Genomic DNA, 12,325 nt, shown 5'->3' with positions numbered 1-12,325 from the left:
ACCCACAGTGTAAAAATGACCTTTCTTCCCAATATCACCTCCAGTTTTAGCTCTCCCACTATTCCTCGACACAAACATACAGAACCAGGAAGAACAATTTTTAATGCTGTTCCCCGAGTACAAATGAGAAAGCTAAGCTCTAGTCCTTATATTCCAACCACATCAAGCACTTATCATTGAGAACCTGCACAGACCTCCTCCTGATGGTAATATTTGCAAAAGCACTTTTCTCCAATGGTTCTTGAATCTTGTACATGGTTTTGTAAAATGAAATGGTTCCGTAGGGATTGTCATTGGGTGAAATAATGATTTTAGCTACTCCTTCTTGTCCAACGGTACCTCCATTTGAAGCTCCAGTGAGCTGTATTAAAATTACCTAGTGGGATAGAGACAGTGGGTAAAGTAACAATTTAACATTGTTTTTCTCCAGAATGATGTTCTCTTGGAACATCTTTCAGATTGTTCTAAAATATGTCATAATTTAAATAATATACACCAGCAACACTTATTTTATTATTGATTTTTTTTATATTAATTTATTCATTTTTATTATTTTTGTTATTGTTGCTGCATTTATATTTCCTCACCTCTTCAATTTCAGGGACATTGTCGGGCATGATTTCTAATAACAGGGTCCGAATGGTTTGCCCAGCAGCAAAGCTAATATTACCAGATGCCACTCGGAGGTCATCCGTGGCAAGCTTTCCATTGATGGTTGCGATCCACTGAACAACAACATTGCCAAGCGTGCCAGCATTCCTGATAACTGGCAGATTTACAGGAACAGTATTGAAGTCAGGCTCATCGACAGATACTGATGTTACCTGAAAAACTAATAGAAGAATAGTTGTTCACTATTAGCAAAGGAAGCATAGTGTAAGACATACAGTATCTTCAAACTCCTTTTCATATGTAGATGAAGAAAATATTTTCCAATCCAGCCTTGCACAACTGTGTGGCCAATGCAATATTTTAAAATATCCATATATTTCTAGTGTATTCTTTCATTAGCATAAAAAATGTGCATTAAATATATATACACTGCTCAAAAAAATAAAGGGAACATTAAAATCCCCCATCCTAGATATTACTGAATGAAATATTTCAGTTGCAAATCTTTATTCATTACATAGTGGAATGTGTTGAGAACAATAAAACATAAAAATGATCAAAGTAAATCAAAATGAATATCACACAGAGGTCTGAATTTGGAATGATCCTCAAAATCAAAGTGGAAAATCAAATTATAGACTGATCCAACTTCAGTGGAAATGCCTCAAGACAAGGAAATGATGCTCAGTGGTGTGTGTTGCCTCCATGTGCCTGTATGAACTCCCTACAACACCTGGGCATGCTCCTGATGAGGAGGCGGATGGTCTCCTGAGGGATCTCCTCCCAGACTTAGACTAAAACATCCACCAACTCCTGGACAGTCTGTGGTGCAACGTGAAGTTGGTGGATGGTGCGAGACATGATGTCCCAGATGTATTCAATCAGATTCAGGTCTGGGGAACGGGCGGGCCAGTCCATAGCTTCAACGCCTTCATCTTGCAGGAACTGCTGACACACTCCAGCCACATGAGGTCTGTCGTTCTCCTGCATTAGGAGGAACTCAGGGCCAACCACACCAGCATATGGTCTCACAAGGGGTCTGAGGATCTCATCTCAGCACAGGGCGCCAGTGGCATATTTGCAAATCCTGGTGTTCTGTGGCAAATGCCAAGCATCCTGCATGGTGTTGGGCTGTCATAACAACCCCCATCTGTGGACGTCGGGCACTCAGACCATCCTCATGGAGTCTGTTTCTAACCGTTTGTGCAGACACATGCACATTTGTGGCCTGCTGGATGTAATTTTGCAGGGCTCTGGCAGTGCTCCTCCTGTTCCTCCTTGCACAAAGGCTGAGGTAACGGTTATGTTGCTGGGTTTTTGACCTCCTGCGGCCCTCTCCAAGTCTCCTGGTGTACTGACCTGTCTCCTAGTAGCGCCTCCAGTTCTTGACACTGCTCTGACAGACACAGCAAACCTTCTTGGAACAGCTCGCATTGATGTGCCATCCTGGATGAGCTGCACTACCTGAGCAACTTGTGTGAGCTGTAGAGTCCGTCTCATACTACCAAGAGTGTGAAGGCACAACCAACATTCAAAAGTGACCAAAACATCAGCCAGAAAGCATTGGTACTAAGATGTGGTCGGTGGTACCCACCTGCAGAACCACTTCTTTATTGAGGGTGTCTTGATAATTGCCAATAATTTCCATCTGTTGTCTATTCCATTTACACAACAGCATGTGAAATTGATTATCAGTGTTGCTTCCTAAGTGGACAGTTTGATTTCACAGAAGTTTGATTTACTTGGAGTTATATTCTGTTGTTTAAGTGTTCCCTTTATTTTTTTGAGCAGTGTATATAATTCCAGAATATTTTTAAGCTCTGTTGAAGTACTGTATATACAAAATAAGCTACAATTACAAGTAGAGGTAAGCTATGTATTTGATATACCTGGGTACAAAAATATAAAAATAACTGCATTGACCAATATTGGCTCCATAGTTTGGCCTTACCAAACACGGAATTAATATTGTCATGAAATATGGTGGAAATGAGGCTGTACATTTTGAATATTCAACTATGTGGTATCTTACAGTTTCACTTAATGGGAAGCTATTATCTGAAAATAAACTATTATTTAAAACAGGTTTTTATGTTAAATTTATTTCTTTTTAAATGTGGGCAACTTTTGTTATCACTTTTTTACACATCACAATTTGTATTAACCCCTTTACCCCCTTAAGCCTGTTTTCACCTTCACGACCAGGTCAAATTTTACAATTCTGACCATTGTCGCCTTATGTGATAAAAACTCTGGAATGTTTCAACAGATGCCGCTTCTGAGATGTTTTTTTCTCTTTCCTCCATGATGGCACCACGGAGATAGAGTGGTCCGTCCCCAGAGACAGGAAACCTACAGGTGAAAAAGGGCGTACCTCTCTCCCACATCAGTTGGTTTCCTGTCCCTGACGGGGAACCTACAGCACGTACCTGAAGATTCTTTGTGGGATACCAGGGGCTGATCCAGTCGGTTCCTGACAGGGGGCGCCCTGTCACGGCTGGGTCGAGCGGTTTTTCTCTCTCCCCTTTTTCCCTTCCCTGAAGCACCACCGCTAGGGTTGGCGGGCCTTATGGGTGAGTGAGAAGGGGGAGGCAGTGAAGAGGATCAAGTCTGCCTTCCCCACGGAAAAAAAAAAGGGGAGGAAGGAGGCAGATGGCGGCGGTCACCGTCATAGTCTCCGTACAGCTGCTCGGCGGTGCATGGGGGTAGCGGCGGCTGCCATTCCATGGGGTCCCAGGCACAGAAGAGCCGGTATCTGGAGCGCTGGACACGTGGGACCACTGAAACGTCGGCGCCATTGCCGCCTGAGCCGGGGGCGCCGAGCAGGTGTACGGGCAGGCGCCGGTAGGCAGAACGCTGGGAGACGCGCGCGCGGGCACATCCCCGCTTATATCTTCCCCGCTTATATCTTCCCCTATGTGATCGAGCGGGTGCATGCGCAGATCACCACTTCCGCTGGCGGCGCAAGGTGCTTCCAGGCGGGAAAACGTGGATAATTCAAACCTCCTTTGCACTAAACACAGTGCGGAGGCCACTATGAGCGACCAGGAGCAGCAGGATGTGCAGGAGATTATACAGATATCTCCTGAGCAAGCGCAGGTACAGCGGCACCAGCGCACACAGCATCAGCGCAAGGGAAACACTTCCTCTCAACAGCGTAGCAGCAGTGGACGCTCAGGGTCACAACGCAGCTGAGTTTCTGCGAAAACCATGCGACCGGTGACGAATCCAGCAGTGGATATAGTCACCAGGCCCGAGACGGTATCTCTTATCCACAGGAGGGTGAGTGATCTAAGTGAAAGTGTTGAGTTTAATATGGGGTTACTCTTTCTCCTAGGGAAGAAAATGTGCAGACAAATCAAAGCACATATGTGCTATATGCTCAGAAGAGCTACCTTCCTCATGGGAGAAAAAGCTATGCATTACTTGCATAGAGAAAACGATTCAGGAAGAATCCCCGGCGTTTGCCTCAGACCTAAAGTCATAAATAAAGAGCCAGGTTGAGAGTGCCCTCAAAGGCATTAAGACCTTAAAGAAAAAACACAAATCAAGTCATAGGTCCCTTGAATCCAGTGTGGACGAGTCAGAAAGCGAAATATCTGATTCTAGTGATTCATCAGCCTCCGAGACCTCTTCGCTATCCTCAGAAGGGGGACACAGTTGCTTCCCTATCAAAGAGACAGACGCTCTCGTAAAAGCCGTCAGGACAACAATGGGTCTGGTAGATGAACGCCCTAAAAAAAGGCGCAGGATATAATGTTCAGTGGTTTGGAACAAAAGAAAAGAAGAGCATTCCCAATAAATGAAAAAATTCACTCTCTAATTAAGAGAGAATGGAAGAAACCGGACAAAAAAGTTCTCTTAACTCCCAAGAGAAAATACCCTTTCGATGACCGAGCCTGCTCATCTTGGAGTAAGGCACCAAAATTGGATGTGGCCATAGCAAAGGCCTCTAAAAAATTTGCCCTGCCCTTCGAGGACATGGGTACCTTAAAAGACCCAATGGACAAAAAAGCTGAGACTTTCTTGAAAAGCTCCTGGGAAGCGGCAGGGGGTGGACTAAAACCAGCCATCGCGGCCACTTGTATGGCCCGCGCCTTAATGGTATGGCTCGAGCACTTAGATTCCCAATTAAAGGAAAAAGTCTCAAGAGAGACAATTCAAAAGTCAGTGTCTGTGATGATAGGTGCGGCAGCCTTTTTGGCTGACGCATCGGTAGATTTGGCTAGATTAGCGGCTAGGTCAGCCTCCTTCTCAAACGCCGCGAGACGTGCCCTGTGGCTAAAATGCTGGCCAGGGGATTTGCAAACCAAAACCAAACTATGCTCAATACCTTGTGAAGGCGAATTTTTATTTGGGTCAACATTAGACGACATCCTTGACAAAGCCGGAGATAAGAAAAAATCTTTTCCCGGGTTACCCAATCAGTCTTACAGGCGTCCCTTTCGGAACAGAGAGTTCATGCGGAGGAGACCCTCAAAAGGGAATAAAGATGGATGGGAAGACAAAAGGAAAAAGAACAGAGGCTTTTTGATCAACAAAAGAATAAGAAATCACAATGAAGGTATTCCCCGGGTCGGAGGGAGACTAGCCGGTTTTCTTCCAGCCTGGGAAAAAATTTCAAACAGTCCCTGGATATTAGGCATAATACGAGAAGGTCTCAAACTGAAATTCCGCACTCCTCCCGGCAATTCCTTCATGGTAACACCTCAGAGACAATCACACGAACAGTCAGCTCCCCAGGAAGAAATTTTGAACTTAATTCAGAAGGGAGTGCTACAAGAAGTCCCATACCAGGAAAAAGGCATGGGCTTCTACTCTCCCCTCTTCCTTTACAGGAAACCGGACGGATCGTACAGGGTGATCATAAATCTCAAAAGATTAAACAGTTTCCTCGAGATTAAACATTTCAAAATGGAGACAATAAAATCTTGCGTGAAAATACTCTTTCCCTTGTGTTTCATGACTGTTCTAGACTTACGAGACGCATATTACCATGTGCCTATCCAGAGGGAACATCAAAAATATCTCAGACTGGCAGTGAATATCCAGGAGGAAGTGAAACACTACCAATTCAGGGCTCTCCCCTTCGGGTTAGCCATCGCACCTCGGGTGTTCACGAAAATAATGTCAGAAGTGATGGCCCACATACGGGAACAGAATGTCCTAATAGTTCCCTATCTGGACGACCTCGTCGTGGTAGGGACCTCATCCCAACATTGCAAACAACAGTTGGATTTGGTCATGGCTTCGCTGTCGAGTCTAGGTTGGCTACTAAACATACCCAAATCCAGAATAGTGCCAACCCAGGTACAGGAGTACTTAGGGATAGTCCTAGACTCGATCACGCAGAAGTGCTATCTTCCTCAGGGGAAGATCCAAAAAATGACACAGGCAGTGTTACAGTTGACAATATCTCCAAAAGCGATGTCCCTGCTGGGATCCATGACAGCCTGTATCCCGGCCGTGCAGTGGGCACAATGTCATACCCGGGACCTACAATGGGAAACTTTAGATTTAAGCATATCTCTGTGCAGAAATTTAGACGGGCAATTAAGTATCTCGTCAAGCACGATACACTCCCTAGTATGGTGGGCAGACCCAGTGAATTTAACCAAGGGGGTTCCTTGGGCACTACCGACGGAAAAAATCCTAACGACGGATGCAAGCCCCTGGGGGTGGGGAGCACACGTAGACGATCAAGTGGCACAGGAGAATTGGAGCCAAAATCAAGAGCTAGTCTCTTCAAACATGAAAGAACTTTTAGCGGTAAAATTGTCCCTAACGCACTTTCTAAAACTCCTTCACTCCCATCACGTAAAAATCTTTTCGGACAACCAGGTAGTGGTAGCATATCTAAACCACCAAGGGGGCACCACGTCTTGAGCATTAATGGAGGTAACCCAATCCATCTTCCACATAGCAGAACACAATCTGAAGTCCTTGACAGCTCTCCACATAAAAGGCTCAGAAAACCAAACTGCAGACTTCTTGAGCAGGACATGCTTAAAACAGGGGGAGTGGGAGCTAAAACAATCGGTACTCAACCAGATGGTAAAACTTTGGGGACAGCCAGAAATAGATCTATTTGCGAACAGTCAAAACCAGAAAGTAAAAACATTCTGCTCAATCGATCCCCGGGGGGGCCCAGTAGCTCTAGACGCCTTTACAATTCCCTGGAACTATCGCCTCGCCTACGCGTTTCCTCCGATATCCCTCATTCCCTTAGTGCTGAGGAAAATTTGGGAGGACGGAGCAACAGTGATAGTAATAGCTCCATTCTGGCCCCGCAGAATATGGTTTTCTTGGCTAAGAAAAATGTCCATATCAAACCCTTGGATTCTACCAGACACTCCGAAACTTTTATCCCAGGGTCCGGTGTTTCACCCCAATGTAAAGAATCTACACATGACAGCTTGGCTTTTGAAAGGAAGCTACTAAGCGATAAAGGCTTCTCCCCCAATCTAGTATCCACTCTATTACAGACTAGAAAACTCGCAACCACCCAAATATATGGGAAAGTGTGGAAAAAATTTATGTCAGTATCTGGCGCAGACCCATCCGGGGAAACCCCAATAGAGAAAATCCTTGAGTTCCTGCAGAAGGGATTGGAGAAAGGTCTAGCTACAAGTACTCTAAAGGTTCAGGTAGCAGCCTTGGGAGCTTTGTACAACCATGATCTAGCCAGAAATCGCTGGATCATGAGATTCATTAGAGCCTCAAGTAGGTGCAGGCCTATTCCTCTCCATAATACTCCTCCATGGGATCTAAACCTTGTTCTAAATGCTCTAACCAAACCTCCCTTTGAGCCCCTGGCAGACGCTCCTTTAAAGATCTTATCTCTAAAAACCACACTCCTGGTGGCCCTAACCTCGGCCCGCCGTGTTAGCGATATACAAGCGTTATCTGCATGCCCACCCTTTACTCAGATACTCGAAGACAGAGTCATTCTTAAAATTGACCCGGCTTACCTCCCTAAAATCGCGTCACAATTTCATAGAACTCAAGAGATCTCTTTGCCCTCCTTTTGTCCCAGCCCCAAAAATGAGGGGAAAAAAACATTGCATACCCTAGACATAAAAAGGTGTCTGGTCCAATACCTATCAGCCACTAGGGAGTGCAGGAAGGATAGGGCTCTGTTTGTCTGCTTCCAGGGTCCACGGAAGGGACATTAAGCATCAAAAGCCACGTTAGCGAGATGGATAAGAGACACCATCGCCCTATCCTACTCATCCTGTGGGACAGCCATCCCGGAGAATATAAAAGCTCATTCAACCAGAGCAGTGGCATCATCCTTGGCGGAGAGAGCTGGCGCTTCAATACAACAGATATGTAGAGCTGCCACTTGGTCTTCCCAGTCTACATTTTTCAAACACTACCGTTTAGACTTGACCTCCTCTGATCTCACCTTTGGGCCAAGGGTTCTAGAGGCAGTGGTCCCAAGAGTTAGAATCTATGCAAATCTCTCCGTGGTGCCATCATGGGGGAAAGAGAAAATCGTAGTTACTTACCGATAACGGTATTTCTCTGATCCCATGATGGCACCCGTATATTCCCTCCCTTTTCACACACAGGTGTGCACATTATAATGTATTAGTAATTAGCTTTAGTCACGGTGCCTCTGTTAAGTTAAATTGGTTAAGTTTAATTCGTGCAAATATTGAGTTGCAGCTGAAGTTCTGTATAAGGCTCTGTAAACCAACTGATGTGGGAGAGAGGTACGCCCTTTTTCACCTGTAGGTTTCCTGTCCCTGGGGGCGGACCCCTCTCTCTCCGTGGTGCCATCATGGGATCAGAGAAATACCGTTATCGGTAAGTAACTACGATTTTCGCGACATATTGCACTTCATGAAAGTGGTAAAATTTCTGCAATATACTTTGAATTTATTTGTGAAAAAAATGGAAATCTGGTGACAATTTTGAAAATTTAGCAACTTCCAAACTTAATTTTTATGCACTTAAATTAGAGAGTTGTGTCACAAAAAGTAGTTAGCAAATGACATTTCCCATGTGTCTACTTTACATCAGCCCAATTTTTGAAGCATATTTTTTTTTAACTAGGAAGTTATAAGCGTTAAAAATTGATGAGTGATTTCTGATTTTTGCAACAAAATTTTCAAAACAACTTTTTTAGGGATAACATCTCATTTGAAGTGACATTAAGGGGCATATATGACAGAAAATACCCAAAGGATACACCATTCTAAAAACTGCACCCCTCAAATTGTTCAAAACCACATTCAAGAAATTAATTAACTCTTCAGGTGCCTCACAGGAATTAATAAAAAGTGGAAAGAAAAATTGAACATTTTACTTTTTTTTCACAAAAATTTGACTTTAGACCCCAATTTTTTATTTTTGCAAGGATAATAGGAGAAAATGTACCAAAAAATGTGTTATGTAATTTGTCCTGAGTATGCCGATACCCCTTATGTGGGGGAAAACCACTGTTTGGGAGCACAGCAGAGCTTGAAAGGAAAGCACCATTTGACAGTGTGAAACCCCCCCACAAGTGACCCCATTTTGGAAACTAGACCCCTCAAGAAATGTATCTAGATGTATAGTGAGCACCTTGAACCTCCAGATACTTCACAGAAGTTTACAACGCATGATCTAACTATCTTGCTAGGGCCTGGTGATCCGGTTGTCATCATAACAACATCAAGTCACCATGGCAACGATCGGGCCCCGTGATAACATTGTGGGGGCACCGATCGGAAGGCAGAGGGAGCTCCCTCCCTCTGCCTGCCTTTTAAATGCTGCGATCGATATTGATCGCAGTATTTGGGGGGTTAAAGTGCCGGTCGCAGTGCGGGCCTCGCACCTGCACTGAGTGTCGGGTGTCAGCTGTAAGAATCAGCTAACAGCTGGCAGCGATCGTGCGTGAACAAACAACGCCACAACGTATCCATACATCTAAGGTTGGTAAGTACGTAGCTGCAGCGCCCCAGAGATCTGGTCGTTGCAGTATGACACTCTGCCACTAAGGGGAGTGATGGTACGTCTGATGGCACTGAAGGAATTCTACTGACCAGGTATCACCAGCACACATTACACTTCACACTCCGGCCACTAGGGGGAGAAAAAGGCTTTATTTATTGGGCCACTCCTCACACTGGTAAAACTAGGGGTTGGATAGGAAGTTAGTGAGAAGCTGACTGGGTTGGATTCAGGCAACATCCCGTGGCAGGGGGTGTTGCAGGGAGAAGACACAGGGGGGTCCCTGTCGGGCATGGGAACCTGGCAGGTACCTAGCGAACAGAGCAGAACGATACGGAACCGCGCCTGCACACCCTGCGGCAGTATCCTAAGAGAGAGACACGAAGGGAAGGATATTGTGGAACAGTGAGAAATGAGATCAAGCACAAAGGAGAGCCAGTAGGAGTCGTGCCGTGAGACCGAGGCAACATCCTACTGAGGCGCGTAGCCGGTGGCCGGAACACCGTGGGAGTAACTGACTCTAGGCCTTACTTCGAACTCTGCAGGACAGTTAATTATAGGTTGGCTGTCTACCTTAAATTTCCTACGAAGACATAGGGGGCAACGCGTGGAGAGGGGCGTCTCTAGGGTCCCGGAAGAACTCCGAGCCTTCCCGTTATACGGGTGCATGCTAGCCATATAACATACCTGGGGGACGAGAAAGTAGTAACATCTGGAACTAACGAGAGAGAAATAAAGAGAACTAGAAAGTAGGAACGAATGAGAACAGCAGTTGTGAGGACTATTCCGAATGCTCAGCAGGGTAGCACTACAACACACAGGTGCTAGTGGTAGGCACTGATTTCCACCTGCAAAGGGAACTCTGGATCTGCCCATCGGACCGGCCAGTCTCAGAAAGACCTGTTAACCGTGCTCTGGATTGAGGATCCTGAAGTCTTCAGTAAAGAGGTAAAGAGACTGCAACCTTGGGTCCTCGTTATTGACTGCACCTCACAACATCACCATCTATCTTACTGGGAAGCTCTTGGGACATACTTCACCTGTGGGAAGGTATATCATCCAGCTGCCATTCCATCACCCCAGCGGACCCCACAGCAGCGTCGGTCACCCTGACCGAACACCACAGGTGGCGTCACGAATCCCTGACCGACTGTACCACCTTTATTGGACGCCCCTTAGCAGGGTCGTGGACCGGGTCTAGCCACCGTGACAGCCTCAGAACCGAACCAGAGAGGCCCGGTACCGAGAACTCGTGGCCCTGTGTCTGGGGGCGCTCCAACTTGGCGTCATGAACAGGATCGTACTTAAGCCTGAGAAGCAGGTCATGTGTGCCTTGGAACTGTGATTGAAACGTGTTTGGACTGTGATTTATTGCAAAGACTGTGTATTGCTCTCTGCCGCAAGATTCCCGCCAAAACTGCCGCCATTGCCGTGCCACGAGGAGCGCAGGGGAAGAAAGAGGGCGTGCCATGGGAGGAGACTACCAAAGTGGCGTCAGAAGTGCTGACCGCCCCCTCCGATTACTGTTGCAGGAGGACGATCTACCCCAAAGCAGAGGAGAACCGCCTCTGATCTGCAACGGCGGGAACCAAGACAAGAAGGAGCTCCACCCCCAAAAAATGGAGGCACAGCGTGTGAGTGCCATCGCAGATCCCGGAGTGGGGATGATGACCAGCGGGTGCCCGAACGACGAAGGAGTGATCCTGACCTGTCCCCGTCAGCCGGAGGAGGATCCGGACTCGAATCTGCCGCTGCTGGAGGACTCGGACTTCTTGGAGCTGCGGGCGGAGGAGCCGAGTTGGCCTATCCTGAGTGTGGAGCCAGCCGATGTGAAGCAATGGAGGTCAGAGCTGTCACAGAGGGCCGCATCGGGAGAACCGCAGTCCGAGCCGCAGCCAACTCTAGTGTCCTCATCAATGGAACCGATCAGCATCGGTGGAACCACATCAGACGGAGGTATGGAAAACGCCCCTGCCCTCCTGACCGATCCGGCCCCCATGACCGCTCCCAGTCCTGACAGTGACCGAGTCCTTGCTCCTGAACTGGTGGTTATAGCCCCCGGCACCATGGTGAAGCTGGTGCCTCCGCTACCGACGACTATGGGGATGCCACTAGATGTAAGCTTAGAGGGGGTGATCTTCCAGTGGGACACCCCAAGGATTGGGCCAGACGGGACCAGGCAGAAGGGCCTCAGCATCGCTGCGCTCACTTGGGAACAATATAAAAAATGCCTAATTTTACACTGGAAAGACTGAAAAGAGACAGAACAACGTGACCCACCGAAAGTACAAGGACCAAAGACAGAACGCAGTAAAGGAAGTCCGGTAAAGCGGGGAACTGTGCTGGCCTTTCACCCGAAGCGGGGTTGGGGCTATATACAGGAACAGGGGCTACCGACGGAAATCTTCTTTACTAGCTACAATGTGAAGACCCCGCGCCACGATAGATGTGATAATCGGCTGCTATATAAAGGGGACCAGGTGACGTACACCTGCCATCGGAGTGCGCAAGGGTGGTGCGCTCGAAACGTCTACCGATGCGAGCCGGTAATGGCGCCACCTGCTGTCCTGACTACGACTAACCCTGATTTGACGAATTCCACCCCTGTCACCACAGTGTGCATTATCGCCGCTACTGAACTTGCAACCAAAGCTGACATTCGGATCCAGGCACCGGGTGACCTGGCCGCACCTGAGAGACGAACCCATGATACAGACACCGCATCAGGCGAGAACACGGAACCAGAGCTTCCACGGCCGGGAGGTGTTCACTA

The 12,325-nt window shown here is 47.0% G+C and overlaps 1 protein-coding gene across 1 annotated transcript in view; it reads right to left on the bottom strand.

Moving 5' to 3' along the window:
• Positions 1–12,325, bottom strand: part of ADGRV1 (adhesion G protein-coupled receptor V1) — a 753,646-nt gene that overhangs the window by 564,627 nt on the left and 176,694 nt on the right. The window contains exons 31-32 of the mRNA XM_069745343.1: positions 588–832; positions 195–376 (exon numbers count right to left, since the gene is read on the bottom strand). Of these exons, the coding sequence (XP_069601444.1) occupies positions 195–376; positions 588–832 (427 nt within the window). The remainder of the gene's footprint in view (positions 1–194; positions 377–587; positions 833–12,325) is intronic.

This window comes from Ranitomeya imitator, chromosome 1 (assembly GCF_032444005.1).
Source record: "Ranitomeya imitator isolate aRanImi1 chromosome 1, aRanImi1.pri, whole genome shotgun sequence".
Taxonomy (NCBI): Eukaryota; Metazoa; Chordata; class Amphibia; order Anura; family Dendrobatidae; genus Ranitomeya; species Ranitomeya imitator.
Note: the sequence above shows the minus strand (reverse complement) of the source record. Positions and strands in the feature narration are given on the sequence as shown.